The 26,753-nt window shown below is 46.5% G+C and overlaps 1 protein-coding gene and 1 long non-coding RNA gene across 2 annotated transcripts in view; both read right to left on the bottom strand.

Annotated features, from left to right (window-relative positions):
- LOC146758216 (uncharacterized) overlaps positions 1-26,753 on the bottom strand; it is a 233,032-nt gene that overhangs the window by 40,573 nt on the left and 165,706 nt on the right. The window lies entirely within an intron of this gene.
- On the bottom strand, positions 3,574-15,026 carry LOC146758220 (olfactory receptor 14C36-like). Its single transcript, XM_085517946.1, has 5 exons — positions 14,747-15,026; positions 14,143-14,336; positions 12,112-12,172; positions 11,894-11,989; positions 3,574-4,547 (listed from the first exon to the last, which is right to left on the bottom strand). The coding sequence occupies exons 1-5, from the start codon at positions 15,024-15,026 to the stop codon at positions 3,574-3,576; spliced, it is 1,605 nt and encodes a 534-aa protein (XP_085374072.1).

Here is a 26,753-nt window from a genome sequence, read left to right as displayed (position 1 = left end):
AACCTTCTCCGATTGCCAAGTTTACCCTAGCAGATCCACTGGTGAAATTGTAGCTAGGGAAGCAGGATAAAGAGTTTTATTTCCTGGTGGATATGGGTGCTTCTTACTATGCATAAATGACTTTGTAACAGCAGCAGAAACTACTGCCCCGAAGTGAAAAGTCTTGCTTTCTTAAGACTTTACAATTTATTCTAGGCAAACAGGTAGGAATACACAAAGTTTTGCACACGCCACATTCACCAAAGCCTTTGCTACGGCAAGATTTACTAGAAAAAAATGGAAGTTGAAATAAAGTCTAAAGGAAAACTGGAGTCTGAGGTAAAAGAAGAACAGTTAATAGAACTGCTTAGTTTTGCACTGATCACTACCCCTGCAGAGACTGGGATTTCAGACAAAGTGAGTGATCATGTTCACCCTGGGGTGTGTGTTTTGCAAACCCAAGGAAGGGCTAAGAATGCAGCACCAATGGCATTGAGAATAAAGCAGGGAGCTCAGCCAGTTTGGATTAAACAGTTCTCCCTCATATTCAAAGACAGAAAAGAAATCCAGCCAATAATTGATCATTTTCAGAAACTCAGGTTGTTGATGGAGTGTGAGTCAAAAATACAACGCACCCGTCCTCCTGATTAGAAAAATGTACAGGAACTACCGGATGCTACAAGACTCAAGGGCTATCAACAGAACAGTGGAGGATTGATATCCATTGGTAGCATATCCCTATACACCGTTTACTAAATAATCAGGGGAACTGGCATGGTCCCTATTGTGCCATCCCGTGGCACCCAGTCCGTGTTGCTGCAAGGGTTGGACTGAGGCACCAGCTCTGTCAGCCTTATCTCAGTTTTCTTGTATGACAGCGGCATCTCCCAGTGGTGGGTGATGAGGTCATAGAGGCTGTCAAGTGCTCGGCTGTCAGTCAGAAAGAACTTGTGGATGCTGGTGTCCTGCCACCGGTGGATGTGACAATGCTGCACCTTCCTATTACAACAGATGGACAGAATGCAGTTCCCAACCAAAATTTCACTCTCCCTGACAAGAAAGGAGCCATCAGGGGCCCCCATCTCAGTGCAGTACTCTGTCAGCAGCCACTCAGCAGTGTGCCGCCCACCGCGCAGCTCATCTTCCACCATTTGGCACTCTGCCATCTGCTCCTTTGTCAGACATGAACCCATGGCTCCTTACCGCTCACTTCAAGCCACCTCAGCTTTGGTGGGACTTGCCAATGGTCTTTATAGCATCTGCTAACACCCACACTAGGTGTCTGGTGATTATGTTGAGAGGGCTGGTCTGGCATGGATAGTTACAGTCTTTCCGTTTTCTCCCTCCATTTCTGCTGAAATTAATGGCAGGGGGAAGAGCAGGGGGGTTTGGAGAGTATACAAAAAAGAAGGACATGGAGGCACAGGCTTTGTTTCCAGACAGTAAATATTTAAAATGAGATTAAAAAACAAGATACCAAAAATTGATAGAGGTCTTAGGAGGGCAGGTGAGAGAAGGAGGGTGGGTTAGGGTTCAAAACAAAATAATAGTCCCTATTATGCGCAATATTCATGGCTGAGCACAGGAAAACTCACAGGGAAACAGAAGCCCTTAATAAATAGCTGAGCCATCAGATTATGGCTCGGAAGTTATACACCAGCACTGAATAGGTAACACAGCAATGCAAGGTTTGTTTGCAGAATAATCCTAGAACAAGCCCCAAGGTTTCTGTGCAACAAATAGGGAAGGAAATTCACCCTGTGCAACAGTGGCAAATGGATTTCCCTGAACTCCCAAGAAAAAGGATGGTTTCGTTATATGCTAGTTCTGACCAATACATTTCAGGATAGCCGTATGGGATTCATTCCCTGACCATACTCAGAATGTCCAGCACAGGGAAAAGAGAGTGGATAAACTATGCAGTTGTAATAGTTGCAGAAATAAAGGATCTCAGACAAACATTTGAAATTGAGACAGCGTATGGGGATATGAATGCCTGGGTACAATGTATTAAATACACTGTCCAGAGTCTCAACCATAGCGATTGCTATGCTTCATCATTCATCAGGATGGCCTGTAGCTCAGGTAATACCCCTTCCACTGTGGTGGACCTGGGACCCCCAAGGGATGTGGTGCATGTTTGCCCTGCATCAGAAGAAAGCTGCCTGAGGAAACAGAGCCTGTAAATCGCTATCTTTTATTCTCTCTCCAGTGCCTGAGGTGGATGCCAAAACCCCTCCTGCATTCACCATGGCCACAGGTAATCATACAGCTTCCATCTCAAGGCAGGGTGTAAGAGCTACCAGGCATACAGGGAATTTCTCCCTATGCAGTGAGACCTTGAATGTCATGGAAGATTCAGCAGGAAACTATTTGAGACTGGGAATCTGTAGAGCAGATCTCTGGTGGTGTTGCGGCGGGTGGGAAGATCTTACGGTCCACTCTCCCATCTCACTGTGAAGTACCTGTGCACTTGCTCAACGAGCTCTACCATTCGCCCTGACACTCACAAAGGGGATGTCACACACCCCCAGAAGGAACAAAAGGAGCTTAGGGTTCTCATTTGATGATGCTGTATATAGATATAGATTCAAATGGAGTGATCAGAGGTGTCTCTAATTAATTTACGGCGAGAAATCCAATTGCTGCAGGGTTTGAATCACTGTTCTGGTGGGTGACAATTAACAACAATGTGGACTGGATTAACTACATCTCTTACAAACAACAAAAGTGAGAATCTGAACTACAGTCTATTTGGGAACATATTAAACTACTTCATCAAGTATCGATAAATAGATATTTGGATTCACCAAATTGTGTGAAAAACTTACTGAATGGCTACCACATTTAGCATGGCTAAAGCAACTCTTTATTTCTTTGTACTATTGTAATCATCTTGATGTATTTTGAAATGAGGTGTGTATTATGGCAGTGTAAAACCTGTGGGAATAGCTATGAAGAATAGAAAAGGCACAAGCTAAGACAGAAAGTGAAGAGCGCAAGTTATTTGAAATCTTACCTTTCCCAGAATGTAGTAATCTAGCAAAAGTATTTGCTAGGTCCAAGAAAAGGGGGGATTGAATTCAAACAAGGGGACAATCTAAGGCTTAACTACTGCAGAGGGGCTTGGGTAAGCAGGATGTCAGGTCAGATAAGAAAAGAATATTTTGAAACTCCATTGTCAGCGTTGTGGGGAACACTGGGCAAGGTACCAGCTGGAAACTGTTGCAGGCTGAAGTCAATGCACAGTCTGATGAACAGCGATGTGCTTCATGCTGGATTGTGGGTTTCTGAGAACATTCGACCCCAACAGCTCTAAAAATGTCTCACAAGAAGGAGGACAGACAGAATCACTGCACATCCTTTATTCTATTAAGGTTCACACAGTGCCTGGTACATTATGTACAGTGTGTCTGGGCTACACTAAAAAGTTACAGGCTGAAGAGGAATAGATTTGCATAATGATTTTTAGTGAAAAACATTACAGTATTAAAATAATAATAATAAAAATTATAGTTATAAAAATTGATCATAAAAAAACAAAACAAAACAAAGAGTTTGCATCAGTAAAAAGCTGCATTACATGACATGAATTCAAAAGGATGGGCAGTTCAATGTTTGTGAAACACATCTGGTCAACACTTTCCTCACTGCACCCTTGACCAAGTGGTTCCTCATGCTGTAGATGAAGGGCTTTACTGCTGGAGGTACCACCGAGTACAGAAGTGCCACCACCAGGTCCATGGAGGGCAAGGAGATGGAGGGGGGCTTCAGGTGGGCAAAAAAGGCAGTACTGAGAAACAGGCAGACCACAGCCAGGTGAGGGAGGCACGTGGAGAAGGCTTTGTGCCGTCCCTGCTCAGAAGGCATCCTCAGTACAGACATGAAGATCTGCACATAGGACATCACTATGAAAACGAAGCAGCCTAAGTCTAAACTGATAGTAAAAATGAGAAACACAACTTCCCTGAGGTAGGAGCCAGAGCAGGAGAGCTTGAGGATCTGGGGGATTTCACAGAAAAACTGGTTGACAACATTGCCTTGGCAGAGAGGCAGTGAAAATGTACTGACAGTGTGCAGCAGGGAATAGAAAACCCCAGCGCCCCAGGCAGCTGCTGCCATGGTGGCACAAGCTCTGCTGTCCATCAAGGTCCCATAGTGCAGGGGCTTGCAGATGGCAACGTAGCGGTCATAGGACATGATGGTGAGAAGGGAATACTCTGCTGAGAGGAAGAAGACAAAGAAAAAGATCTGTGCAGCACATCCTGCATAGGAGATGGCCCTGGTGTCCCAGAGGGCGTTGGCCATGGCTTTGGGGAGAGTGGTGGAGATGCAGCCCAGGTCGAGGAGGGCCAGGTTGAGGAGGAAGAAGTACATGGGGGTGTGCAGGAGGCGGTCGCAGGCTACGGCTGTGCTGATGAGGCCATTGCCCAGGAGGGCAGCCAGGTAGATGCCCAGGAAGAGCCAGAAGTGCAGGAGCTGCAGCTGCCGCGTGTCTGCCAACGGCAGCAGGAGGAACTCGCTGATGGAGCTGCTGTTGGACATCTGCTGTTGTTGGGCTTGGAGTCCTGTTCAGAGAGCAGAAGATAAGGACAAGTCCAGACGATTCTCATAGACACTCCTCCTACTATACTATGAAAAGTTTTCATTCTCCTATGACCATATTCATTTAGCAGCACTAATTGAATTTAACTTCATTATGTTCACCATTCTATAAGCAGAAGTAGTGTATGGAGCTTTAATATTCCTTTCATCTTCAAATCTTATCCCATTTCCCTGGACTTCATCTGTTTCGTGTCTCATCTTTACCCTCACTGCTGTTAAAATCCTCAGTCCCAACCTTTGTGCCCTTCACTTTCTGTTCAGGAAACCTGCCTATTTGCAATATAAGTGCATTATTCTTGCCAACAAAATTGATAATTTCAAGTAGTTCCACCCTTGGAAAGGTTACTTTTCATGAAAGTTGAGGCTGAAAACAATTCACGTGTGACAGTTCACAAAACAACCAATTGACTGAAGAAGAATTGGGAGTCTCAGAGCTGTGTTCAAATTTGACAGACTCTTAGATTTCTGCTTCCAATCCTTTCCCCTTCCGTCCAAACAACAAATAGAAAATTGCTACCTTGGCTCTCCTCTTGCAAAGTACCCTCACAAAAACTCAGTTGTGCAGCAGAGCTGTGATCCCCCTGCCCCAGGCAGCAGCTGTGGCAGCACAAGCCCTGCCGTGGGGCTACTTCCCCCTCCCTACACGTCTCCCTGCAGCGCCCTGGGCAGCTCCCTGGGCAGGCCGAGTGCTGATCCAGGCAGAAGGCAGAGTCTCATACCCGACACACAGCCCCTGGGGCACAGCAGGGACCCTGCTGTGTAGGACAGCCCTGGACACCCACCTGCAGCCCTGGCTGCACAGCTTGCAGCCATTCTGGGACACGCAGCCCTCAGGTCTGTGCTCTGACACTGCAGCACAGAAGCCCCCAGCTGGAGCAGAAAGGTATTAACACAGTAAAGAAACATGCAGTGCCTGCATACATATCTGCTATGGGATATCCCAAATTAAGTTAACCCTGTATGAAAAGCAGCTCATGGTCTGCATTGAGACTTACCCTGTCATGAACTGTGAGCAATGTTCCTGTTGTGAGCTCACAGCCCGCTCACACCACACATATCCTGGAAGCTCTCTCCCCTTTCTTTCTTCACTTTCTGTCACCTGCAGTCTGTGCTTTGCACGAGAGCTGCTCCTGGGCACAGCTGTCTCTGTGCAGCTCTGCCCACTTTATGAGCTCCCTGTGTCCCATAAGCCCCGACAAGCAAGGAGCAGAGGATGTCATTTTTATCCTTCCCACTAATTTCCCTAGACACTTCCCTTGGTCCTCATGGCCAACAGCTCCTGAAAGACAACAGCATAATGTCTGTGCTTTGAAATCCGCTCAATTAACCACCACACGTCCAGTGGTCAGTGACTGATTGGAGACATATAACGAGTACTACCAGAGTTCATTTGATGAAGCACAAAGGGCGCCCAGACAAGGGCGGGGAGTTTTGGACTTTCCCTGTGCTGGACAGTAATCCAGCTGAGGCAGTGCAGGAGTCTCATCGCTTGACAGAAATCATGGAGCTGAAATGGGATTCAACTCCCTACACACCCACAGGAGCTGGGATTCCTCTGGTTCAGTTCAGAAGTGCACAAGGAGTTGCCTGCATGTGAGCTCCTGCTCTGAGTCCTCGGTCCTGCTTCCTGGGATGCAGTTCCTTACACAAAGACACTGGGTAATGTCCAAGGTGCCTGGGCTGCTCCTGATGTGTGCCAGTGCTTGTAAACCGGGTGGGAAGTCCCTGAGATAGACACCTCCTTCCTGAGCATTAGTTGAGGGCCAGAGAGGGGATAGCACCGGCTGTCTGGTGAATTCACTCACAACTGCAAGAGCAGCACAGGGCCTTCAGGAAAGCCATGCCCTAGGAGTGTCCATGTTGCTACGTCAACTCCAGGACCCATGATCCGTCTAATGTCTGTGTGCCACCTTCTGCACACTGATACCATAGATGAGCTGCAGGCCCGAGCTCCTGTTTGGACCATAGGGACACAGTTAAATGGCTTCCACAACTTCACTGTAATGCAAGGGGAATACAGAGTCTTTACAATGGTTGGGTGAGGAGTCAAGGAAGGGCGACTGCCCTCTGTGAGAGTGCACTGAGCTCTGCCTGGGGATGGAAGAGCAGGGCAGAGCTAACGGAAATGGCAAACAGGGGATTCCTGCAGTGTCTGTTCCTGGCTTCTTGATCATGGAGAGCAAGTGGAAGGTGCCCTCTGCAGACATATGGGAGTCTCATGTTGTCAGGACATTGTCCCCTTTGGGAGCCATTTTCACTCAGTATCTGCTGCAGGGACAGCACAGCAGAGCATGTGCCATCCAGCAGATCCATGGAGAGCACAGATGGCAGCTTCTTGACCAAGCCATGGGGGAACCAAAGAGGAGAGGTTCTCTGCTGGATCTCATACTCTCCAGCATGGATGGTCTGATGGGAATTATGAAGGTGAAAGGGGCATCTGGTCATGTGCAAGAAGCAAATGGATCTCTTTTTATTTATTCATTTATTTATTTATTTATTTTGAGGCTGTAAGCTTAAAAGATGTTCAATAATGTCAATAAAACTGAGACAAAGAATTTAAGACAAAGATAGAAATCAATGAAAATGTGTTAACCCTACTCAACATGAGAAATTCTCATGAGTATTGTTCCATTTTAAGTTGTTAATATGAATCTTTGAGGTGATTTGATGTTTTTTTTTCTTTTTCTTTTTCTGAAACTACTATGTTTTCCAGAACTGTGTTTGCTGGACACAAATGCCTTCTGGTTCAGGGACACAGACAGCGGTGCCAGTGCCAATGCCCTTAGAATAAATCCCGGCGCCCGCTGCTGCTCTTCCCTGCTGCCTATTTGATGTCCCTCATCCTCCAGGTGTCTCCAGCTCTCCTAAATTAAAGGCCGTGGTAAAAGGCATGTTTTCAGCAGGCCATTTAAACATACGCTCCTGTCACAGCCTGCCAGATTTCCCCATCCCTTGCTCTTTGTTCAGTCAGATACCTCCCAATTATCTGTCTGATTTCTGACTTTTTGGGGGATGACTCAAATTTGCTCCATCTCGCCAAAGTCTGATGGACTGTGTTGTCAACTCCTTCACCACGATTCTATCTAGCCCTTCCTATCTTTTCTTTTTCTTTCCCTTTCCCTTTCCCTTTCCCTTTCCCTTTCCCTTTCCCTTTCCCTTTCCCTTTCCCTTTCCCTTTCCCTTTCCCTTTCCCTTTCCCTTTCCCTTTCCCTTTTCTTTTCCTTTTCCTTTTCCTTTTCCTTTCCCTTTTTGCTTTCCTTTTTCTATTTCTCTTTCTTTTTTTTTCTCTTTCTCTCTTTTAATTTTTCATGCTTAAAAGAAACATGAATTCTGAAAGATGTTCATTAATGTCAGTAAAAGTGAAAAAAAGAGTTGAAGACAAAGATAGAAGTCAATAAGAATGTGTTAACCAGTCTCAGTGTGTGAAATACTCACGAGTCCTGTTCAGTTTTAAGTTGATACCTCCCAACTCCCTGGCTGATCTGTCCCAGGGAGATTACTAGAATTTGCTCCATTCCTCAAATGTCTGTTGTCAACTCCTTCACCGTGATTCTATCTATGCCATCCTATCTGTCTAACTCATTTCTTGTGCAAATATTCCCTATGAAAGATAAACCTCAATAGATGCATCTTGGACATGGCATGCAGTTGATCCCTGTGTTTTACTGTTCATTCAATTGCATCACCTTTCCTTCTGTTTGTTGGCCATAAATAAAGAGAACTCTTTCTTTCCTTTTCCATGTGCAGCTGGTTCTCTGTGGAAAGCCAGTGGGAGTTGCTGCAAAGGAGGTTTAACACTGAGCTGGTGACAGCAGAGGAGAAGAGTGATGTGAGGAAAAGTGATGCAAGTCCCATGGGGCCAATGTGAGTAGAAACGAGGTGGGGAGGTTGAGGAGGAACTTTGTCCACACATAAACAGAATAGAACACTTTGGGGTCATCCTGGATTGACATCAGTTGCAAAGTGCTTCTTTAACTTCTTGTATAAAACAAACTCTAAATAAATAGGCAATAAATGCATTTTGGATTCTTGCTCTTTAGGCTCTCTCCATTTTGCTGAACAAGTTCTGAAAACCTGAAGAAGAGAACAGGAAGGCACAAAGCACAAGAGGCTCTTTAGGTTAGAATGTGTCCCAGGGCACATTTGGTGCTGAGTCCATCAACCTCCAGTGCAGAGAGAAGTTTGCACAAAGTGCTCAACAAAACAAATTCAGAAGTAACAGTGAAGATTCTTGGAGTACTAATGGGCCCACTGAGGGCCATTACCAAGTAAGCTTCCCAAAGCACTAGTTAGAGCAGATAATTGGAAGCCATGACTACAGGCAGGCAATTTTACTGGCATGCTAAGAAACCTCTCCTTTGCCTTACAAAGCAGACAGGTCAAGCCCTGATTGCAAGACCAGTGGCAGGGAGATCCTGTCTCTCATGTTGGCTCAGGGCACTTCCTGGGGCAGTGAGCTGGAAGTCTATATGATGTTAAGCGAAAGACATGGGAACGGAAGATCCCAGGCTCTGCATGTGGTGCAAGGATGCTGTTAAGTTCCTATCCCACATGTGCTCTGTGTCTCATCACAGGATGTGGGATGTGAGAAGGGCCCAGTCTGAACAAGCAGTCATTCCCAGTGAAACTCTGAACTTCAGGTCTCTCAGTTCCAGTGCCCTCCTGCGCACACTCTCCCATAGTTTAATGTCCTTTATGTTCTGCATTGCCCAGAAGTGCACCCAGTGCTCCAGGTGAGGCTGTAGCAATGCAGAGCAAAGAGGGACAACCCTTTCCCTCACCCAGGTGGCAATAAATTCCTTGATGTGCTCCAGGGGACCATTGGCCTTCCTGGCTGGCTGGGCACACTGCTGACTGACTTAAAATTTGATGTTGAGCAGGACCCCCAATCCTTTTCAGTCAGACCTCTCTCCAGTGTCCCATACCCAATCAGTGTGTATGTCCAGGGTTGCCCATACCCAGGTGCACAATCAGGCACTTGTTATGCATTATGCACTTGGTGCTTAGTACCAACTGGTATCTGCAGCGTTTGAGGCACGGACTCAGATGTGAATGATCCAAATCATTTATTACAAGTTCTCACATCCCTTATATACCTTCACAAGTTGTTATTTTCTAACTTTCCCATCCACCCTTACAACTTTCCCAAACACCTTACATGTCAACAAAGCATTTTACAAAACACTTTTCAACTGTCCATGCAGGCACATATCCAATCAGAGCTGTGAGACTCTTCTTCTCCTTGCAGAGGTGTCCTTGGTTCTTATGCTGTTTATCTTGCTCCACAGCTGCTGCTCTGAACAGCTTTTCTTGTATCCCCACATTTCCCCCTTTTTTGTTTATTGACAAGCTACTACCATACTATAAAATAATAACACTAATTATATTAATAACATAATCATTATTACTCAATCAAGGCCTCGATTGACAATATTCTGAAAATGAAAAAGGAGATAAGGCAAATGACAAAATATATGATTAAATCCACTAAAATATCAGACGCATTTTGCCTGCGGCCTAAGTTCCTACAACCTGGAAAAGAATCCCTGAGAATCCAATTCTGTGTAAATCTGAAATGGGTTAGAAAAGACTTCAATTTCATGTTATCCATTTTAGACCATCCCGTTAGCATGAAGCAAATACCCCCTAAGCTAGCACATTATTACTTATTGTCCCTGGAGAGGCAGAAAACTGCAGAAAAGGAGAGAGAAGGATCATGTTGGTGGTGGATGCGATAGGCAGTGCCAGCAGGGCGTCCCCTGCTTCAAGTTGCACTTTCCCTTTCTCATCCACCACAGATTCTCTCTTGCTCTTTTCCTACTCAGGGTCTGAATGGCATTTTCCATTTGTACACTGCATCCGCATGGCCAGTGCGTGGTACAGAGCCCAAGTGGAACACCTGCTTTCAAAACAGAATAAATTGCCGAGATTAGCTCTTTTAGCAAGCACCTTTGTTTCAATTGATGCATGGTCATATTTTTAAAATCCCAATTAGTGAGATGAAAAAGAGTTAATAATTGTTATGTTTAAGAATCATCCCTTTGTCCAGGATTCTTTTCCAGGGTCTTATTCTTACAAACTAAGAAGAGGCTAGTTGATAGGCTAATAAATCATAACTGAACATTACTAATACACTAAAAGAGCTATTCCCATAGTTTCCAGCATTGGTAACATCAAATCCTATTTAACTTATATTCTATCTACTGCCAAAATAGGAAAGACACACAATAATCTAAATAATGCTTAATAATTCTAATTCTTAAATTTATACCAGTAATGTGGAAGAGTTACCCACTATGTCTTACCATTACTAAAATTATTATTTGCAATACAACAAATTACAAAGCAATATCAATGAAGTAAAAGGCTTATAATCACAATCATTATTAAGGCTGGGTGTTTGCCTTGAGATGAGGCCGAACATATCTTGCCGGAACCCATGTAGGGCCAGTCCTTGTAGAAACACAAGCATATCCACGACCCCAGGTTATCAATGGTAAGGGACCTTCCCAGTGCCCTGTGGCCATATTTCGAATGTTAACCATTGGCCGTTCCTTGAGCACTGGGGAGGCCCCAAAATGACGATCCACACGAGTTGTATTTGTATGATCACGATTCAAAAAAATTCAGCACAAACAAAGCCTTACATAATCTTTCTTGTGGTGTGTCTCCCATATTCCCCCTTTTTTGTTTATTAAGAACAGATTTCAGTGTTTGATGAGTACGCTCAATGATAGCTTGTCCAGTGGGAGAATGAGGGATACCTGTAATATGTCTAACCCCACATTCTTGAAGGAAAGTTCGAGTGGCCTTAGAGGTATAAGCGGGCTCATTATCTGTTTTTATCGTATGAGGGATTCCCATAGCAGCATAACCAGATAACCAGTGTTTACGGGCGTCGCGACTGCGTTCACCTGTATGTGCTGTGGCAAATATGTAAGAAGACTGAGTATCTATCGTTACATGCACGTATTTTAGACGGCCAAATTCAGGAACGTGAGTGACATCTGTCTGCCAGAGTTGAAGAGGGGCTGTTCCACGTGGATTTGTCCCAGTTTGAGGCAAAGGGGCAATTGCCTGGCAGTCTGGGCATGTTAGAATAATGTTACGAGCCTGATTCACTGTCAGTTGGAATTGGTTTTGTAAGGCTCTCCTGTTCTGATGGAAAAATTGATGGGAGAGTCGTGCTTGCTCAAATAATTGAGGAGTAGCAAAAGCGACTGTGGCTTGATCAGCCTTACGGTTGCCCTCAGTTAAAGGACCAGGCAATGTAGTATGCGATCGAATGTGCATAATAAAATAAGAGTACGGTGAGAAACATAATGCAAGACTCGCTTGAGCTGTACAAAAAAAAACGGATTATTAACTTCCTTAAGAAAGGATCCTTCAATCCGCTGAATGATACCTGTAACATACAAAGAGTCAGTTATTATATTAAGCTTTTGATCTGAAAAAATTTGGAAAGCTCGAGCTACTGCGGCGAGTTCTACAACTTGAGGTGATCCATCAACAACATGTACGTCTGACTGCCATTGTGTAGCAGTCGCACGCCAGAGAACCACTGCTTGGTGTGTCTTGCCAGAGCCATCTGTAAATACAGTAACAGCATTAGGTATTGGAACATGTGAAAGTAAAGTATTAGTAGCAATGGGGATATCAGCCAAATTATGTAGTAACTGATGTTTGGGAGGATGAGTGGACAATTGTCCAGTATAGTCTGCCATAGCAGTCTGAAAAGCAAGTGACTGCGCAAGCATCCAATCTAAATCTTTTTAAGTAGCGGGTACGTATATGCAATCAGGGTCAAGAGCTCGTAGAATTTGTAGACAATGTCGACCTCGCTGTATTAGCATAGCAAACATTTCCACTCATGATGTAATAGTTTTTGAAAATGTATGAGGTAAAAATACCCATTCGAGGATAACGAGAGGATCCTTTCTTGAGGTATCCCATTGACATAACAAGCTATATGGCTGATAGAAGTTGGATATTATTATGAGATGTACTGGAAGTGATAAACAAACATGATGGCTATATCGATTTTGCACTGATGTTATTACAGAGTCTAAGCATTGTTGTGCTTCTGCTGTTAATTGTCTTTTAGAAGTTAGATCTGGGTCTCCTTTCAGTAGTTTGAATAAAGGATGCAGCTCTTGAGTAGTAATTCCCAAAAGTGGCCGCAACCAATTGATGGTCCCTAATAACTTTTGCAGATCGTTTAATGTCCGTACGTGAGGTACTATTTTGAGGATTTGTGGCTGAATAGTGTGAGATGCAATTTTCCATCCTAAATATTTCCATGGAGAACTAAGTTGCACTTTTTCTTCTGCTGTTTGTAAGCCAATAGATTGGACTGCCTCCCGGATGAGCAGTAAAGCATTCTTTAGACCCTCTTCTTGTTCTGCTGCTATTAAAATATCATCCATGTAATGATAAATAAGGACATGAGGTCTAGCCTTTTGTACTGGTTGTAATGCATTTGCTACAGTCAATTGACATATCGTTGGACTATTAAGCATTCCTTGTGGTAACACTGTCCAATGCTACTGCTGAGCAGGGCTTTGTAGGTTGATGGAGGGCACTGAGAAAGCAAATCGTGGTGCATCTTTTGGATGAAGTTGAATGGTAAAAAAACAGTCTTTCAAATCAATGACTGCTATAGGCCAATTCGAAGGTAACATTGAGGGTGAAGAAAGACCAGGCTGCAACGCTCCCATAGGCTCAATTACTGCATTGACAGCACGCAAGTCCTGTAAAAGTCTCCATTTTCCACTCTTCTTGAGGATAACAAAAACCAGAGTATTCCAAGGGCTGGTAGTAGGCACTATGTGACCAGAAGCTAGCTGTTCTTGAACTAACTCATGTAAGTGCAGCAACTTTTCTCTTTTTAAGGGCCACTGATCTACCCAAATAGGTTGTTCTGTTTTCCAAGCTAAGGGTATAGGTTGCTGCCGATCAATGGCCCTCACTGAAAATTTGTCTGCAAAATCATACCCCGCTGACTTAAGAGATCACGACCCCACAAAGTACAGGGAATTGGCAAAATGTAAGGAGCAGCGTGAGCAATGCGACCATCAGGCCCTTCAAAAGACAAAATTTGGGCACTTTGTTTTGGCTGCTGTAGGCCCCCAACCCCCACAGTAGCAGAATTAGGATCTCTTAGTGGCCACTCAGAGGGCCAATCACTGGACTTAATGATAGTAACATCAGCTCCAGTATCCACTAGTCCTAATAACTGTCTGCCATTTACTAAGCATGGTAATAATAGTTTGTCTTTTGACAATTGTGTGGTCCATAGCACAACAGGTTTATCTGTGCTCCCAAATCCACCGGTTCGGTCTCTAATACCAGGTTTGGTCATAGAATGAAAAGGGACTAGTTGTGCTATTTTTTGGCCTTTTGGAATAAAACAGGGGGGGAGGGTGTCCATGCCATTATCTTAATTTCCCCGGTATGGTCAGCATCTATAACTCCAGGTAAGAAAAAAAGTCCCATCCTTGTAACAGAAGAATGTCCTAACAAGAGGGCGCTACGCCCATCCCCAAGGGGACCCATTACCCCTGTTGGAATGAGAGTCACGGTGCTATCAGTCAGCATCACTGACTGGGCAGTGGACAAATCCACTCCTGCGCTGCCAACAGTGGCTGGTCTGAGTGAGCTAGCCAGACAGCATCTGGCTGAGTCGGAACCGTATTTGCTGCCATAGAGCGCGGTCTCGCGCTCTTCTTGCCATTTCCCAGCAGATCGCAGGGCTGTGCAGCAACAGGAAGTTTGGATCGGCAGTCTCTAGCCCAGTGTAGCCCCTTCCTGCACCGTGGACAGGGTCGAGTTGGAACAGCAGAAGCATTTTTATTTGCTCGCTTTGGCTTTTTACAGTCCCATTGAACATGACCTGGTTCCCCACAATTGTAACACTTAACTTTTTGAGCTGACCCTGCATCAGGTTGGGTTGCCAATGAATCTGCTAGCAGGGCCATTTCATGACTTTCCGTGCCTACATCTTGACAGGCTTTAATTAAGTCAGTAATTGATGGGTCTGCATTCTTTAGGGACTGTAAAACCTTTCGACAGTCTGCATTTGCATTTTCTACTGCTAATTGCTTAAGCAAGACATTTCGGGCAGCTTCATTTTCTACTTGTCTCTCTAATGAATTTTGCAAACGGTCAAGAAATTTAATGTAAGGCTCAATAGCCCCTTGCCTAATTGAAATAAATGAAGCATCGGGTGAATTAATATCAGGAACCCGACGGACAGCACGCAACACCAAAGTCTTAAATTGCTCCAGGCATTGCCTGTCCAGCTGTGCCTGTGCCTGAGGTGTTGCCCAGGCCCCCTCCCCCATGAGTTCCTCTAGGCCAATATGATTTAGGTTGTTCAAATTATTCAAGGTCTGGATGGCAGCCTGTTCCCGGTATTCAGTCATGAACACGGTGTATTGCATGGGAGAGAGGATCATTCGTAACACACTTTTCCAGTCATGAGGGGTCATAACATAAGTATCACCAATTGCAACCAAAAGATTGTATGTAAAGGCTGACTGAACTCCGTATGTTCTCACTGACTTCCTTAGCTCTTTCACTGCCTCATAAGGCAGGGATTCCCAACGGGGGATCTGATTCGGCTGATACAACACAGGAAAGGCTTGCAATGTATCAGCATCACCCCTTAATATTGCTTATTTTCTGCACTGCTCTAAGACACCACAGTACGCTGTAGGGAAATTTGTCGTTCCTGCTCCCTTCAAATTATCATCAGGAGGAAATGCGCCCGATTCGCCTTCCGGATCTACTGGACCAGGATAACAACAATCCCCTGGTTTCGATCCGTCCGTGTCTTTAATCACGTTACACGCGGGCTGCACAGACGCTACAGCGCACGACGTGGGGGGGGGCGGAGGGCGGTGGCGCAGAGAACGTCATGGGCGGAGCAGAGGGCGGAGGCGCGGCGAGCGTCGTGGGCGGAGCGGGGGGCGGAAGCGGCGCGACGAACGTCGTAGGCGGGGCGAAGGGCGGGGGCGCCGTAGAGGGCGACAACGTGGCGAACGTTGGGGGAGGAGCGAACGGCGGGAGCGCGAGGGGGGGCGGTTGCGGCTTTTCGTCTCCCCGAATCGGGGGGGGGGTCGAAGCCGCCAGTCGGATCCGGGCACGGGCCGCTTCCCGCAGCGAGAGGCAGCGGTGGGGTTGGGACGGAGGGCGGCAGGGAATGGTCGGAATAAATTCTTTCCCGTCGTGATTGCTTAATCCCTTCCATTATCCGGCTCCAAACGGGCAACAGCTTAGCAGCCTTTCTGTCTTTAGCGAGAGAAACCTTGTAGAGTTTTGAGCCGATTTTGTCCCAAAGTTCTCCATCGAGAGAGAACCCAGTTTTCGGAAATTCAGGGACATTTTTGCTTATCCATTTAAGAAGAGTAGCTAATGCTGAAGTAGACACAGTCTTATCCTGATACAGTAACACTGACCGCAATACTTCGAGATTTACTTTTTGCTCCCTCTTTAGTGAGCTCCCCATAGTTCCCGAATGCTCAACTTCTGTCCTGCAGAACGGTGCGGGTGCGCGCGAAACAGTCTCTCCGAAGTTCAGTCGGGCGACGCTGCCGGACCGGGCTCGCTCAGCCGCGGGTTGATTTGTCCCGCGTTGGGCGCCATTTGCAGCGTCTCAGGCACGGACTCAGATGTGAACGATCCAAATCGTTTATTACGAGTTCTCACATCCCTTATATACCTTCACAAGTTGTTATTTTCTAACTTTCCCATCCGCCCTTACAACTTTCCCAAACATCTTACATGTCAACAAAGCATTCTACAAAACACTTTTCAACTGTCCGTGCAGGCACATATCCAATCAGAGCTGTGAGACTCTCCTTCTCCTTGCAGAGGTGTCCTTGGTTCTCATGCTGTTTATCTTGCTCCACAGCTGCTGCTCTGAACAGCTTTTCTTGTATCCCCACAGGTACCCACATCTCTGCCTTGTCCGCATCTCTCTGCAAGTCCTCTCCACCCTCAGTGGAGGAAACAGCACCTCCTCATCTGGTCTCATCAGCAAACTTGCTCAGAACATCTTCTAGTCCTGCATGCAAGTCATCTGCATAAACATGAAAGGAAAGTGGCCCTAAAATGGAACCCTGGGGAACTCTGACAGTGACCATCTACCAGCCTGATGGAACCCACTGACTATAATCCTTTGGGGCTGACCTACTGGTCAACTGCTCACCCACCACTGCTGGTGAACCTGAAAGGCAAAATGTCAGCGTGCTGGGACAAAAAGACAAACACCAATATGGTTACATATAGCTGCGTCAATTTATTGCCCGAAAAGCCATGCTTTTATAGGAGACAGACTAGGGTGTACAAATATCCCACACGCTAATTGGAGGAAAGCTCCTGCAATAACAACCCTATAACCCTCCTTCAAAGCCACAAACTATTCATGCTTTTCCTAGAGATGTCCTTGGTTCTCATGCTGTTTATCCTGCTCCGCAGCTGCTGCTCTGTGAACTCCATTTCTCAATCTATGGCTGCTGCTCTGTAAAATTCTTCTTGTATTACAACACACCACGTTCTGTTTCTGTCTAGCCGTATGCAAGAATTTCTGTCCGGAAGGGTGCTGGAGAAATAGTATCAAAAGCTCTACTGAAATCCTCAAGGATTACGTCAACTGCCTTCCCTTGCTCAGCTCAATGGATAAAGGTGTCATAAAAATACCTGAAATTAAATAGGACCTTCCCCACTGTATCTTGTGTTGTCTGTGACCTGTCCTTCAGTTGTTTTTCCATAACTCCCACCATCATTTTCTCCATAATTTTACCAAGCACTGTAGTGAGACTGAGAGTTCCATAGTTGCCCGTGTCATCTTTCTTGCTCTTCCTTACAATGAGACAGCATTTGCCAGCTTCCTGTCAACTGGTATGACCCTAGATTTATTAGATGCCATTGAAATGTGAGCCCAGAGCATGCTAAAGTGTCATCAGTGCAAGAATGTAGATATGCCATAGCTTTGCAGTGCCTTGAACTCCGCGTATGCCGCAGATGGAGCAGAGAGGAAAATCTGCCTCTTCTGTTCTGAGCTCATCCTTTTGGTAAGCTGAATATCACTATGTACTCCATGGGGACAGGTGCAAAAGACACACTGGGTGCCCTAAGCATGGGGCTGTGGTGGTATTTAGGATGGCCAAGAATACCTCCCTTCTGGCCCTCAGCTGGTGCTGCAGAAGGAGGTGTCTATCTCATAGATTTTCTGTCACAGTTTACAAGCACTAGCACAAAACTAGGATCACCCAAGGCACCTTGGGCATCACTGAGAGTCTGTGTACAAGCAGTGCAGTCCCTGTGGAATAAAAACCAAGGATTCAGATGAGGGACTCACACACAGACACCTCACTGTGCACATCTGAACTCAGCTATGTGAACTTGTAGCTCCCGTGGTTCTTTGAAAAACTGATCCCAATTCAGCCCCCGGGTTTCCATCTGAGGATGAGATGCCTAACGCTAGAATAAGGATGGGATGGTCTGATGATAACAGGACAAATGGAAATGGATTTAAATTAAAAAGGGGAGACATAGGTTAGATGTGAGGAACCTATTTTTTTTACACAATATCACTGGAAAAAGTTGCCCTTAGAGGCTGTGCATGCCCGATGGATGGGATCCTGGGTTTACTCTGGGTTTACCCTCACATCAGTCCAGGTTTCTACTCATACTTTTCTCTAGGTGAACTCTCACTTTACTCAAGGTTTTACTCACAGTTTACCATCAGGGAGTGTGATCCGGAGATGGGCTGGTGGAGTGACTTGCTGGGATCCCCGAGGGAAGTCTGCCAGGCAGATACCCCCAGAAAAGTGGTTGACTCCCTGCCCTGTCACAGTCAGACAGACCTAACTAATGAGGAGGGTTGGAAGAGAGTCCCAACTCAATGTCACAGGAGCCCCCCCATGCCTGCCTAGCCCTCTACCCCTGCTCCCTCTAAGCAACAGGTTTGACGCTCTGAAATCTGAAGGAGATAAGAATGGGGAGGCAATGGAGGATCTGCCTAGGAAGGAGACTAATGCAAGGCAGTCACTACCAAGCCTTGTAACTTCCTCTGCCATGAAAGAAAGAAGGTTGGTCGTGGTGGGTCTTCGTGGGAGTTGGAGAACTGCTGGCAATGATACTGATTGTTCCCTTATTTGTGGAGCTTGCTGAGCCTTCTCATAAAGCTTCAGTGCTCAGCTCCTTGCTTGCTGCTTGCTTTCCCTGCTGCATTGTTTGTCAGCTCTAGGGTCTGGAATAGGGTATTTATTTTGCTATGCTGTTTGACCTTGGTTTATATCATGATAAAATTTGCAGCTGACATAATGATGTTTTGTGCATATTCAGCTCTGAGTTCATCTTTGGGTTTTGGAAGCTATTTTGTATAGCTTCTATATTTCTTCATTGATGATCTGGATGAGGGGATTGAGTGCACCCTCGGTAAGTTTGTAGAGGATACCAAGTTGGAAGGGAATGTTGGTTTGCCTGAGGGGAGAGGGGCATTACAGAGGGACCTGGATAGACTGGATTGATGGGCCAAGATTAATGGCATGAGCTTCAATAGGACCAAGTGTCGGGTTCTGCATTTTGGTCACAACAACCCCAGGCAACCCCACAGGACTGGGGAGCTGTGGCTGGAAAGCTGCCTGATGGAAAGGGACCTTGGTGTGCTGACGGAAAGTTGGCTGAATATGAGCCAGCAGTGTGCCCAAGTGGCCAAGAGGGCCAATGGCATCCTGGCTTGGATCAGGAATGGTGTGGTAAGCAGGACTAGGGAATTCATCCTGCCCTTTACTATCCCCATGTCATGGACATAGACTGATCTAGATTACTCCATGGCAGTGCCAGCAAGGAGACCAGCCTTGACACAGCCGTTCGTATTGCTGGCTACTGACTGCTGTCCTGGAGTGCTGCTGTAGAAACAACAGGACTGTTGTTAGGCACACGAGACCTTCAGGCCTGTACAAATGAGAGGACTTGAGAGCACTGTGGCTGTATAAAAGAAGCATGATTGAAAAGACCATGTTGTGCTGCTGTCCATGGCTGTACCTACCCTAGATCCAGACAAAGTTGGAAGAGTGAAGAGCTAAGGAAAAGTCTATTTTTAAAACTATTTATTTATCTCTTAACTGATTCAGGGAATCTGGTTCCATGTTTAAACGAGCTATTGGAGTGAGAAAATAGAAATTAGGTAGGAAAGAAGTGAAATAATTTGCAATATTTTTCTACAGATTGTTGAATAAAACACAATCAAACCATTAAATATGCATAAAACATAAAGAGCCATCACTGGAAATTGTGTGAGGAAGATGTGAACTTTATGGAAGCAGGAACAGTGCGTACTGCAGTACCTTCCTGAGACTGTGTTTGATCTCCCTGTTCCTCATGCTGTAGATGATAGGGTTCAGTGTTGGAGGAACCACTGAGTAAAGAAGTGCCACTGTCAGATCCAGGAGTGGGGAAGAAATGGAGCGAGGTTTCAGGTAGGCAAAAGAAGCAGTGCTAAGAAATAGGGAGACCACGGCCAGGTGAGGGAGGCACGTGGAGAAGGCTTTGTGCCGTCCCTGCTCAGAGGGCATCCTCAGCACAGCCATGAAGATCTGCACATAGGACACCACTATGAAAACAAAGCACCCAAAGGCTAAACTGGCACTAAAAATGAGTAACACAACTTCCCTGAGATAGGAGGCTGAGCAGGAGAGCTTGAGGATCTGGGGGATTTCACAGAAAAACTGGTTGACAACATTGCCTTGGCAGAGAGGCAGTGAAAACGTACTGACAGTGTGCAGCAGGGAATAGAGAACCCCAGCGACCCAGGCAGCTGCTGCCATGGTGGCACAAGCTCTGCTGTCCATCAAGGTCCCGTAGTGCAGGGGCTTGCAGATGGCAATGTAGCGGTCATAGGACATGATGGTGAGAAGGGAACACTCTGCTGAGAGGAAGAAGAAAATGAAAAAGACCTGTGCAGCATATCCTGCATAGGAGATGGCCCTGGTGTCCCAGAGGGTGTTGGCCATGGCTTTGGGGAGAGTGGTGGAGATGCAGCCCAGGTCGAGGAGGGCCAGGTTGAGGAGGAAGAAGTACATGGGGGTGTGCAGGCGGCGGTCGCAGGCTACGGCTGTGCTGATGAGGCCGTTGCCCAGGAGGGCAGCCAGGTAGATGCCCAGGAAGAGCCAGAAGTGCAGGAGCTGCAGCTGCCACGTGTCTGCCAACGGCAGCAGGAGGAACTCGCTGATGGAGCTGCTGTTGGGCATCTGCCGTTGCTGGGCTTGGAGTCCTGCTCAGAGTGCAGAAGATAATGACAAGTCCAGACCATTCTCGGAGACACTTTGACTACTGTACTATGAAATGTTTTAATTCTCCTATGACAATGTTCATTTAGTACCAGAAATATAATTTAATTTCATGAAGTTCAGCATTCTATAATTAGAAGAAGCACATGGAGCTTTAACCTTCCTATCATCTTCTAATATTATCACATCTGCCTGTATATTTTCATCAGTTTCATGTCTCATAACTTTATCCCCATTTATCTTACACCTCCCAAATTCAACGTTTATGCCTTTCAGCATCAGGAAAAGAAACCTGCCTGTTTGCAGGGTAAATGCATTATTCATGTCAAGAGAAAATAATGATAAATTCAATAAATTCCACTCTTGATGAGAGGAGGAGCTGAAAGCACAACACGTTTGACTGTTCAAAAAACATGGAATTGACTGAAAAAAAATTCGGCAATCTTAGAGCTCTGATTAAATTTGGTAGCCCCTTTCAGATTTCAGCCTTCAATTCTTTTTGCCTCAGAAAAGAAAATGGAAACCCCCTGCGTTGGCTCTCCTCTTGCCATGGCCCCTCAGAAACATACTGTTGTGCAGTGGAGCTGTGATCCCCCTGCCCCAGGCAGCAGCTGTGGCAGCACAAGCCCTGCCGGGGAGCTCCTTCCCCCCACACGTCTCCCCGCAGCACCCTGGGCAGCTCCCCGGGCAGTCTGAGTGCTGAGCCTGGCAGGCGGCAGAGTCCCATACCCGGCACACAGCCCCTGGGGCACAGCAGGGACCCTGCTCTGCAGGACATCCCTGGGCACCCTCCTGCAGCCCCGGCTGCAAAGCCTGCAGCCATGCTGGGACATGCAGCCCTCATGGCTGTGCTCTGATGCTGCAGCACAGAAGCCCTCAGCTGGAGCAGAAGGCTTTTTCTACTGTAATGTAACATGCAGTGAGTGAAGCCAGATCTGCTGTTGGATGTCCTGCATTTAGATAACCCTCTATTAAAAGCAGTTGCATAACCTACTGCAAGAGACTTACCTTGCTGTGGTCTTTGAGCAATGCTCCTGCTGTGAGCTCACAGTACTCTCACACACTACACATCTTGTAAGTTCTCTCCAATTTCTCTTGTCTATTGTCACCTGCAGGCTGTGCTATGCACAAGAGCTGCTCCTCGCACAGCTGTCTCTCTACAGCATTGTCCACTTTTATGAGCTCCTTGTGTCCTGGCCCAGCTGAGCAGCAGAGGATGTCAGTTTTATCCTTCCCACTCATTTCCCCTGTGGTGCCCCTGGGTCCTCATGGCTATCAACTCCTTAAAGACAACAGTATCATAACTGTTCTTTGAAATCTTCTGAGTTATCCAAAGTCATTTCCTGACATCTTCTGAGTCCTACTTGAGAGTGTTTGATTAAACAAAAAGGGCAACAAGACAAGGACAGGGGGAGTTGAGACATCCTCTGCAGGGCTGTGATCCAGTGGATGCAGTGCAGGTGCCTCATCCCCAGATGGAAACCCTGGGGCAGAAATGGGATTCAGCTCCCCACAGACCCACAGGAGCTGAGATTCCTCTGGTTCATCTCAGATGTGCACAAGGAGTTGTACAGTGTTGCTTTAATATCTTCTTTAAACCCAAATCTAAATACACAGACAATAAATGTATTTTGGATTCTTCGTCTTTAAGCTCTCTCCAGATACCTCTCCATTTTGCTGAACAAGTTCTGAAAACCTGAAGAATATCACAGGAAGGCATAAGGCACAAGAGGCTTTTAAGATTATAATGGGCCCCAGGGCGCATTTGATGCTGAGTCCATCAATCTCCAGTGCAGAGAGAAGTTTGCACAAAGTGCTCAGCAAGACAAAGTCAGAAGTAACAGTGAAGTTTCTTGGAGTATTAATGGGCCCACTGAGGGCCATTACCAAGCAAGCGTCCCAAGGGACTTGTTAGAGCAGATAATTGGAAGCCATGGCTACAGGAAGTGAAAGGCACTGGCATGGTGGCTCTGATGCTAAGAAACCCCTCCTTTGCCTTATGAGGCAGACAGGCCAGCATGATTCCCAGACCCTTGGCATGGAGATCCTGTCACTCATGTTGACTCAGGACCCTTCCTGGGGATGTGGGATGGAGATCAGTATGATGTTAAATGAAAGACATGAGGACAGTGGATTCCAGGCTCAGCATCTACGTCTGCAAGGATGCTGTCAAGTTCATGTCCCATGTGTGCCCTGTGTCTCATCGCAGGATATGGGATGTAAGAAAGGCCCAGTCTGTACAAGCAATCAATCCCAGTGAAACTTCAGATCTCTCAGTTCCAGTGCCCTCCTTTGCACACTCTCCCATAGTTTGATGTACTTTAGGTTCCCAGAAGTGCACCCAGTGCTCCAGGTGAGGCTGTAGCAATGCAGAGCAAAGAGGGACAACCCTTTCCCTCACCCAGCTGGCAATAAATTGCTTGATGCACTCCAGGGGACCGTTGGCCTTCCTGGCTGCCTGGGCACACTGCTGACTCACATTCAATTTGATGCTGACCAGGACCCCCAATCCTTTTCAGTCAGATTTCTCTCCAGTGTCCCATATCCAGTCAGTGTGTATGTCCAGGGTTGCCCCTACCCAGGTGCACAATCAGGCACTTGTTATACTTTATGCACTTGGTGCTTAGTACCAACTGTTACCCACCCTCAGTGGAGGGAACAGCACCTCCTCATCTGGTATCATCAGCAAACATGCTCAGAACATCTTCTAGTTCTGCATGCAAGTCATCCACAAAAACATGAGAGAAGTGGCCTGAAAATGGAGCCATGGGGGACCCTGATAGTGACCATCTACCAGCCTGATGGAACCCATTGACTATAATCCCTTTGACCTGACCTATTGGCCAACTACTCACCCACCATGTTCTGTTTCTGTCTAGACTAATGCAAGGCAGTCACTACCAAGCCTTGTGACTTCCTCTGCCATGAAAGAAAGAAGGTTGGTCATGGTGGGTGACTCCCTTCTCAGAGGAATAGAGGGCCCCATTTGCAGACTGGACCCGAGCCGTCAGGAAGTCTGCTGCCTTCTTGGCTTCAGGTCAGGGACATAACAAGGAAACTCCCAATGCTGGTTAGGTCCACTGATTATTTTCCACTACTCATAGTTTAGGTGGGCAGTGATGAAATTTCTTAGATAAGACTACAATCTATAAAAAGAGATTTCAGGAATTTAGGCCATTTAGTTAACAGAGTGGGAGATCAAGTGATTTTTTGTTCTAATCCTTCAGTGGCAGTGAGGGACACGGAGCAGGCTTGGAAAGCAAAGCAATGAACAGTTGTCTCAGAGACTGGTATTGAGCCAGAAACTTTGGGTTCTTTGATCACAAGGCAGTTTACCTGGCCCATGGTCTGTTATCCATGAATGGAACCCAACTGTCTCAAAGAGGGAAATGAATCCTAGCACAGAAGATAGCGGGGCTTATGGAAAGAGCTTTAAACTAGCTACGATGTGGGAAGGGAAAAGACAGGGCTTACCAGAGATGAGCCTAGGGAAATGCTGCTTGAGTTGGGAGAGAGGCAGATGCCTCAGCTGAAGCGCGTCTACACCAATGCACTCAGCTTGGTCAACAAGCAGGAGGAGCTGGAAGCAACTGTGCATCTGACAAACCATGATCTAGTTGCTATTACCAACCCATGGTGGGACCACTGACATGACTGGAGTGCTGTGATGAATGGTTACAAGCTCTTCAGAAGGGATAGATGAGGAAGGAAGGGTGGTGGTGTGGCCCCTTATATTAAAGAGAGTTTTGATGTTGAAGAGCTTGGGCTTCAGAACCATCGAGACGAGTGCATGTTTGTAAGGATCAGGGGAAAGGCCTGTAGGTGTGACATCTTGCTAAAGGTCTCTTATAGGCCACCTAATCAAGATGAATTGATGGGTGAGGCATTCTATGAACAGCTTACTGAAGTTACAAGATCGCTAGCACTCATTCTCTTTGGAGACTTCAACTTCCCTGATATATGCTGGGAATATAATAAAGAGCAGAGGAAGCAGTCCAAGAGGTTTATAGATTTCATGGAAGACAGCTTCCTTACGCAGCTGGTATGAAGGCCTACCAGGGGTGGTTCCTTGCTAGACCTGCTCTTCACTAACAGTGAAGGACTGGTAGGAGTTGAGAAGGTTGGGGACTGTCTTGGGCAGAGTGGCCATGAAATGGTAGAATTCTCTATTCTTGGAGATGTCAGAAGGGTGACTAGCAAAACTACTATCCTGAACTCCTAGAGGGCGGACTTTGACCTGTTCAGGACACTTGTAGCACGGGTCCCTTGGGAGTCGTTCCTTATGGGTAAAGGGGTCCAGGAAGCCTGGACACTACTCAAGATGGAAATCTTAAAGGCACAAGATCAGGCTGTCCCTGAATGCCATAAGGTGAGCCATAGGGGAAGAAGACCAGTGCAGATGAACTGGGAACAATTGTTGAGACTCAGGAAGAAAAAGACAATCTCCATCCTCCGGAATAAGGGACAGGATACTTGGGGAGTTTACAAGGAAGTTGCTAAGGTATGAAGGGAGGAAGTTAGGAAGGTACTTTACTTCCCTGTCCCTTAATCCATGCCCAGAGCTTCTCAGCCATGTCACTGTCAACTGTAAGCTCCATGCAGAGGTCAAGTGGGACACAGAGGGCACAGCCTTCTGCTGGGTGGATACAAGTGTTGGTTGAACCAGATGGGACAGAGCCCTCCCACCATGCCCTCCTGGGAAAATGGCCACCCCAAGAATGGCAGTCTGCCTCCTCCATGACCCCATCTGAAAGGCTCCTGCACTGATTGATTAAAGGGCTTTAAACCAGGTCCGAAGGGGGAAGAGAGGGGAACTGGATGTGACAGAGAAGGGCTGAGGGATGTTGTTGCTGTTGGAGATTGCAGGGAAAGCCTCTGAGTTGTTCCATAGGATCATGTGAGGATTCCTCAGAAAAAGTCTTGTTGCGAATACCCCGTCCTAAATCTTATTGTGAACCCTCTGGGGGTAACCCCAACCTGCTGCTGCCCGAAAGTGCCTGTACAACAGTGCAGGTAGCATGGGAAATAAATGGGACAAATCAAGAGAAAACCACAGAGCATTTCCTTTCATGCAGGCTGCTGCTTCTGAGCAAGGCCCTGAACATCAGTACCAAGGTGTAGATGCAAGGCCCAGCCAGGCTAAATCAAAACATGCTTCTGGAAGGGGATGCTTTCTGAAGAATCTTTACACTAATGAGAGGACCACAAACATTCAATCAGCGAACTCCAAATCTGTGCCTTTGCAGGCCTAGTGTCTTGTTTGGCTCTCAGGGACATGGTGGGATGGTTCTCACCTCTGAACTGTAGCAGAGCAGATACCGATTCTTTATAACGGATGGCCAAGGACAATTAGAAAAGGCTGCTGCCATCTGTGAGAGTGCACTGAGCTCTGCCTAGGAATGGCAGAGGAGCCAGCTGAGAACTGATGGAAAGGTCCCAGAGAGGAGAGCAGCAGATTCTGTTCCTTGCTTTCTGATCAGGAAGCACAAGAAAAAGAGGACAAGCAGGTATCTGAGTTACATCTGGGATGGAATTGTTTTCTTCAGACTGCCTGCTATGGTGCAGTGTTTTGGTTCTAGGTGAAAAAAAAACGTTGATAACACTGTGTTGTTTACAGCTGCTGCTAAGCAGCATTGTACAGAGCCAAGGCCATGGTCAGTGGAGGGCTCAAGGAGGTGGGAGGGAACAGTGAGGACAGCTGACTGGAAGAGGCCAAAGGGATGTTCCGTACCATCTGACAGCAAGGAGAAGGAGTATTGAAAGTGTTGGGAGTTCATCTCACTCTCTTGACTGCCCAGGTCCCAGCTGGGCATCAGTCTGGTGATGCTGAGCAAGTGCTTGTGCATTAGTTGTTACATACAATTCCATATC

The sequence above is a fragment of the Coturnix japonica genome, chromosome 16 (assembly GCF_054131305.1).
Source record: "Coturnix japonica strain WE chromosome 16, WE-NBRP24, whole genome shotgun sequence".
Taxonomy (NCBI): Eukaryota; Metazoa; Chordata; class Aves; order Galliformes; family Phasianidae; genus Coturnix; species Coturnix japonica.
The sequence above is the reverse complement of the archived record's forward strand: the minus strand, read 5'-3'. Positions and strand labels throughout refer to the sequence as shown.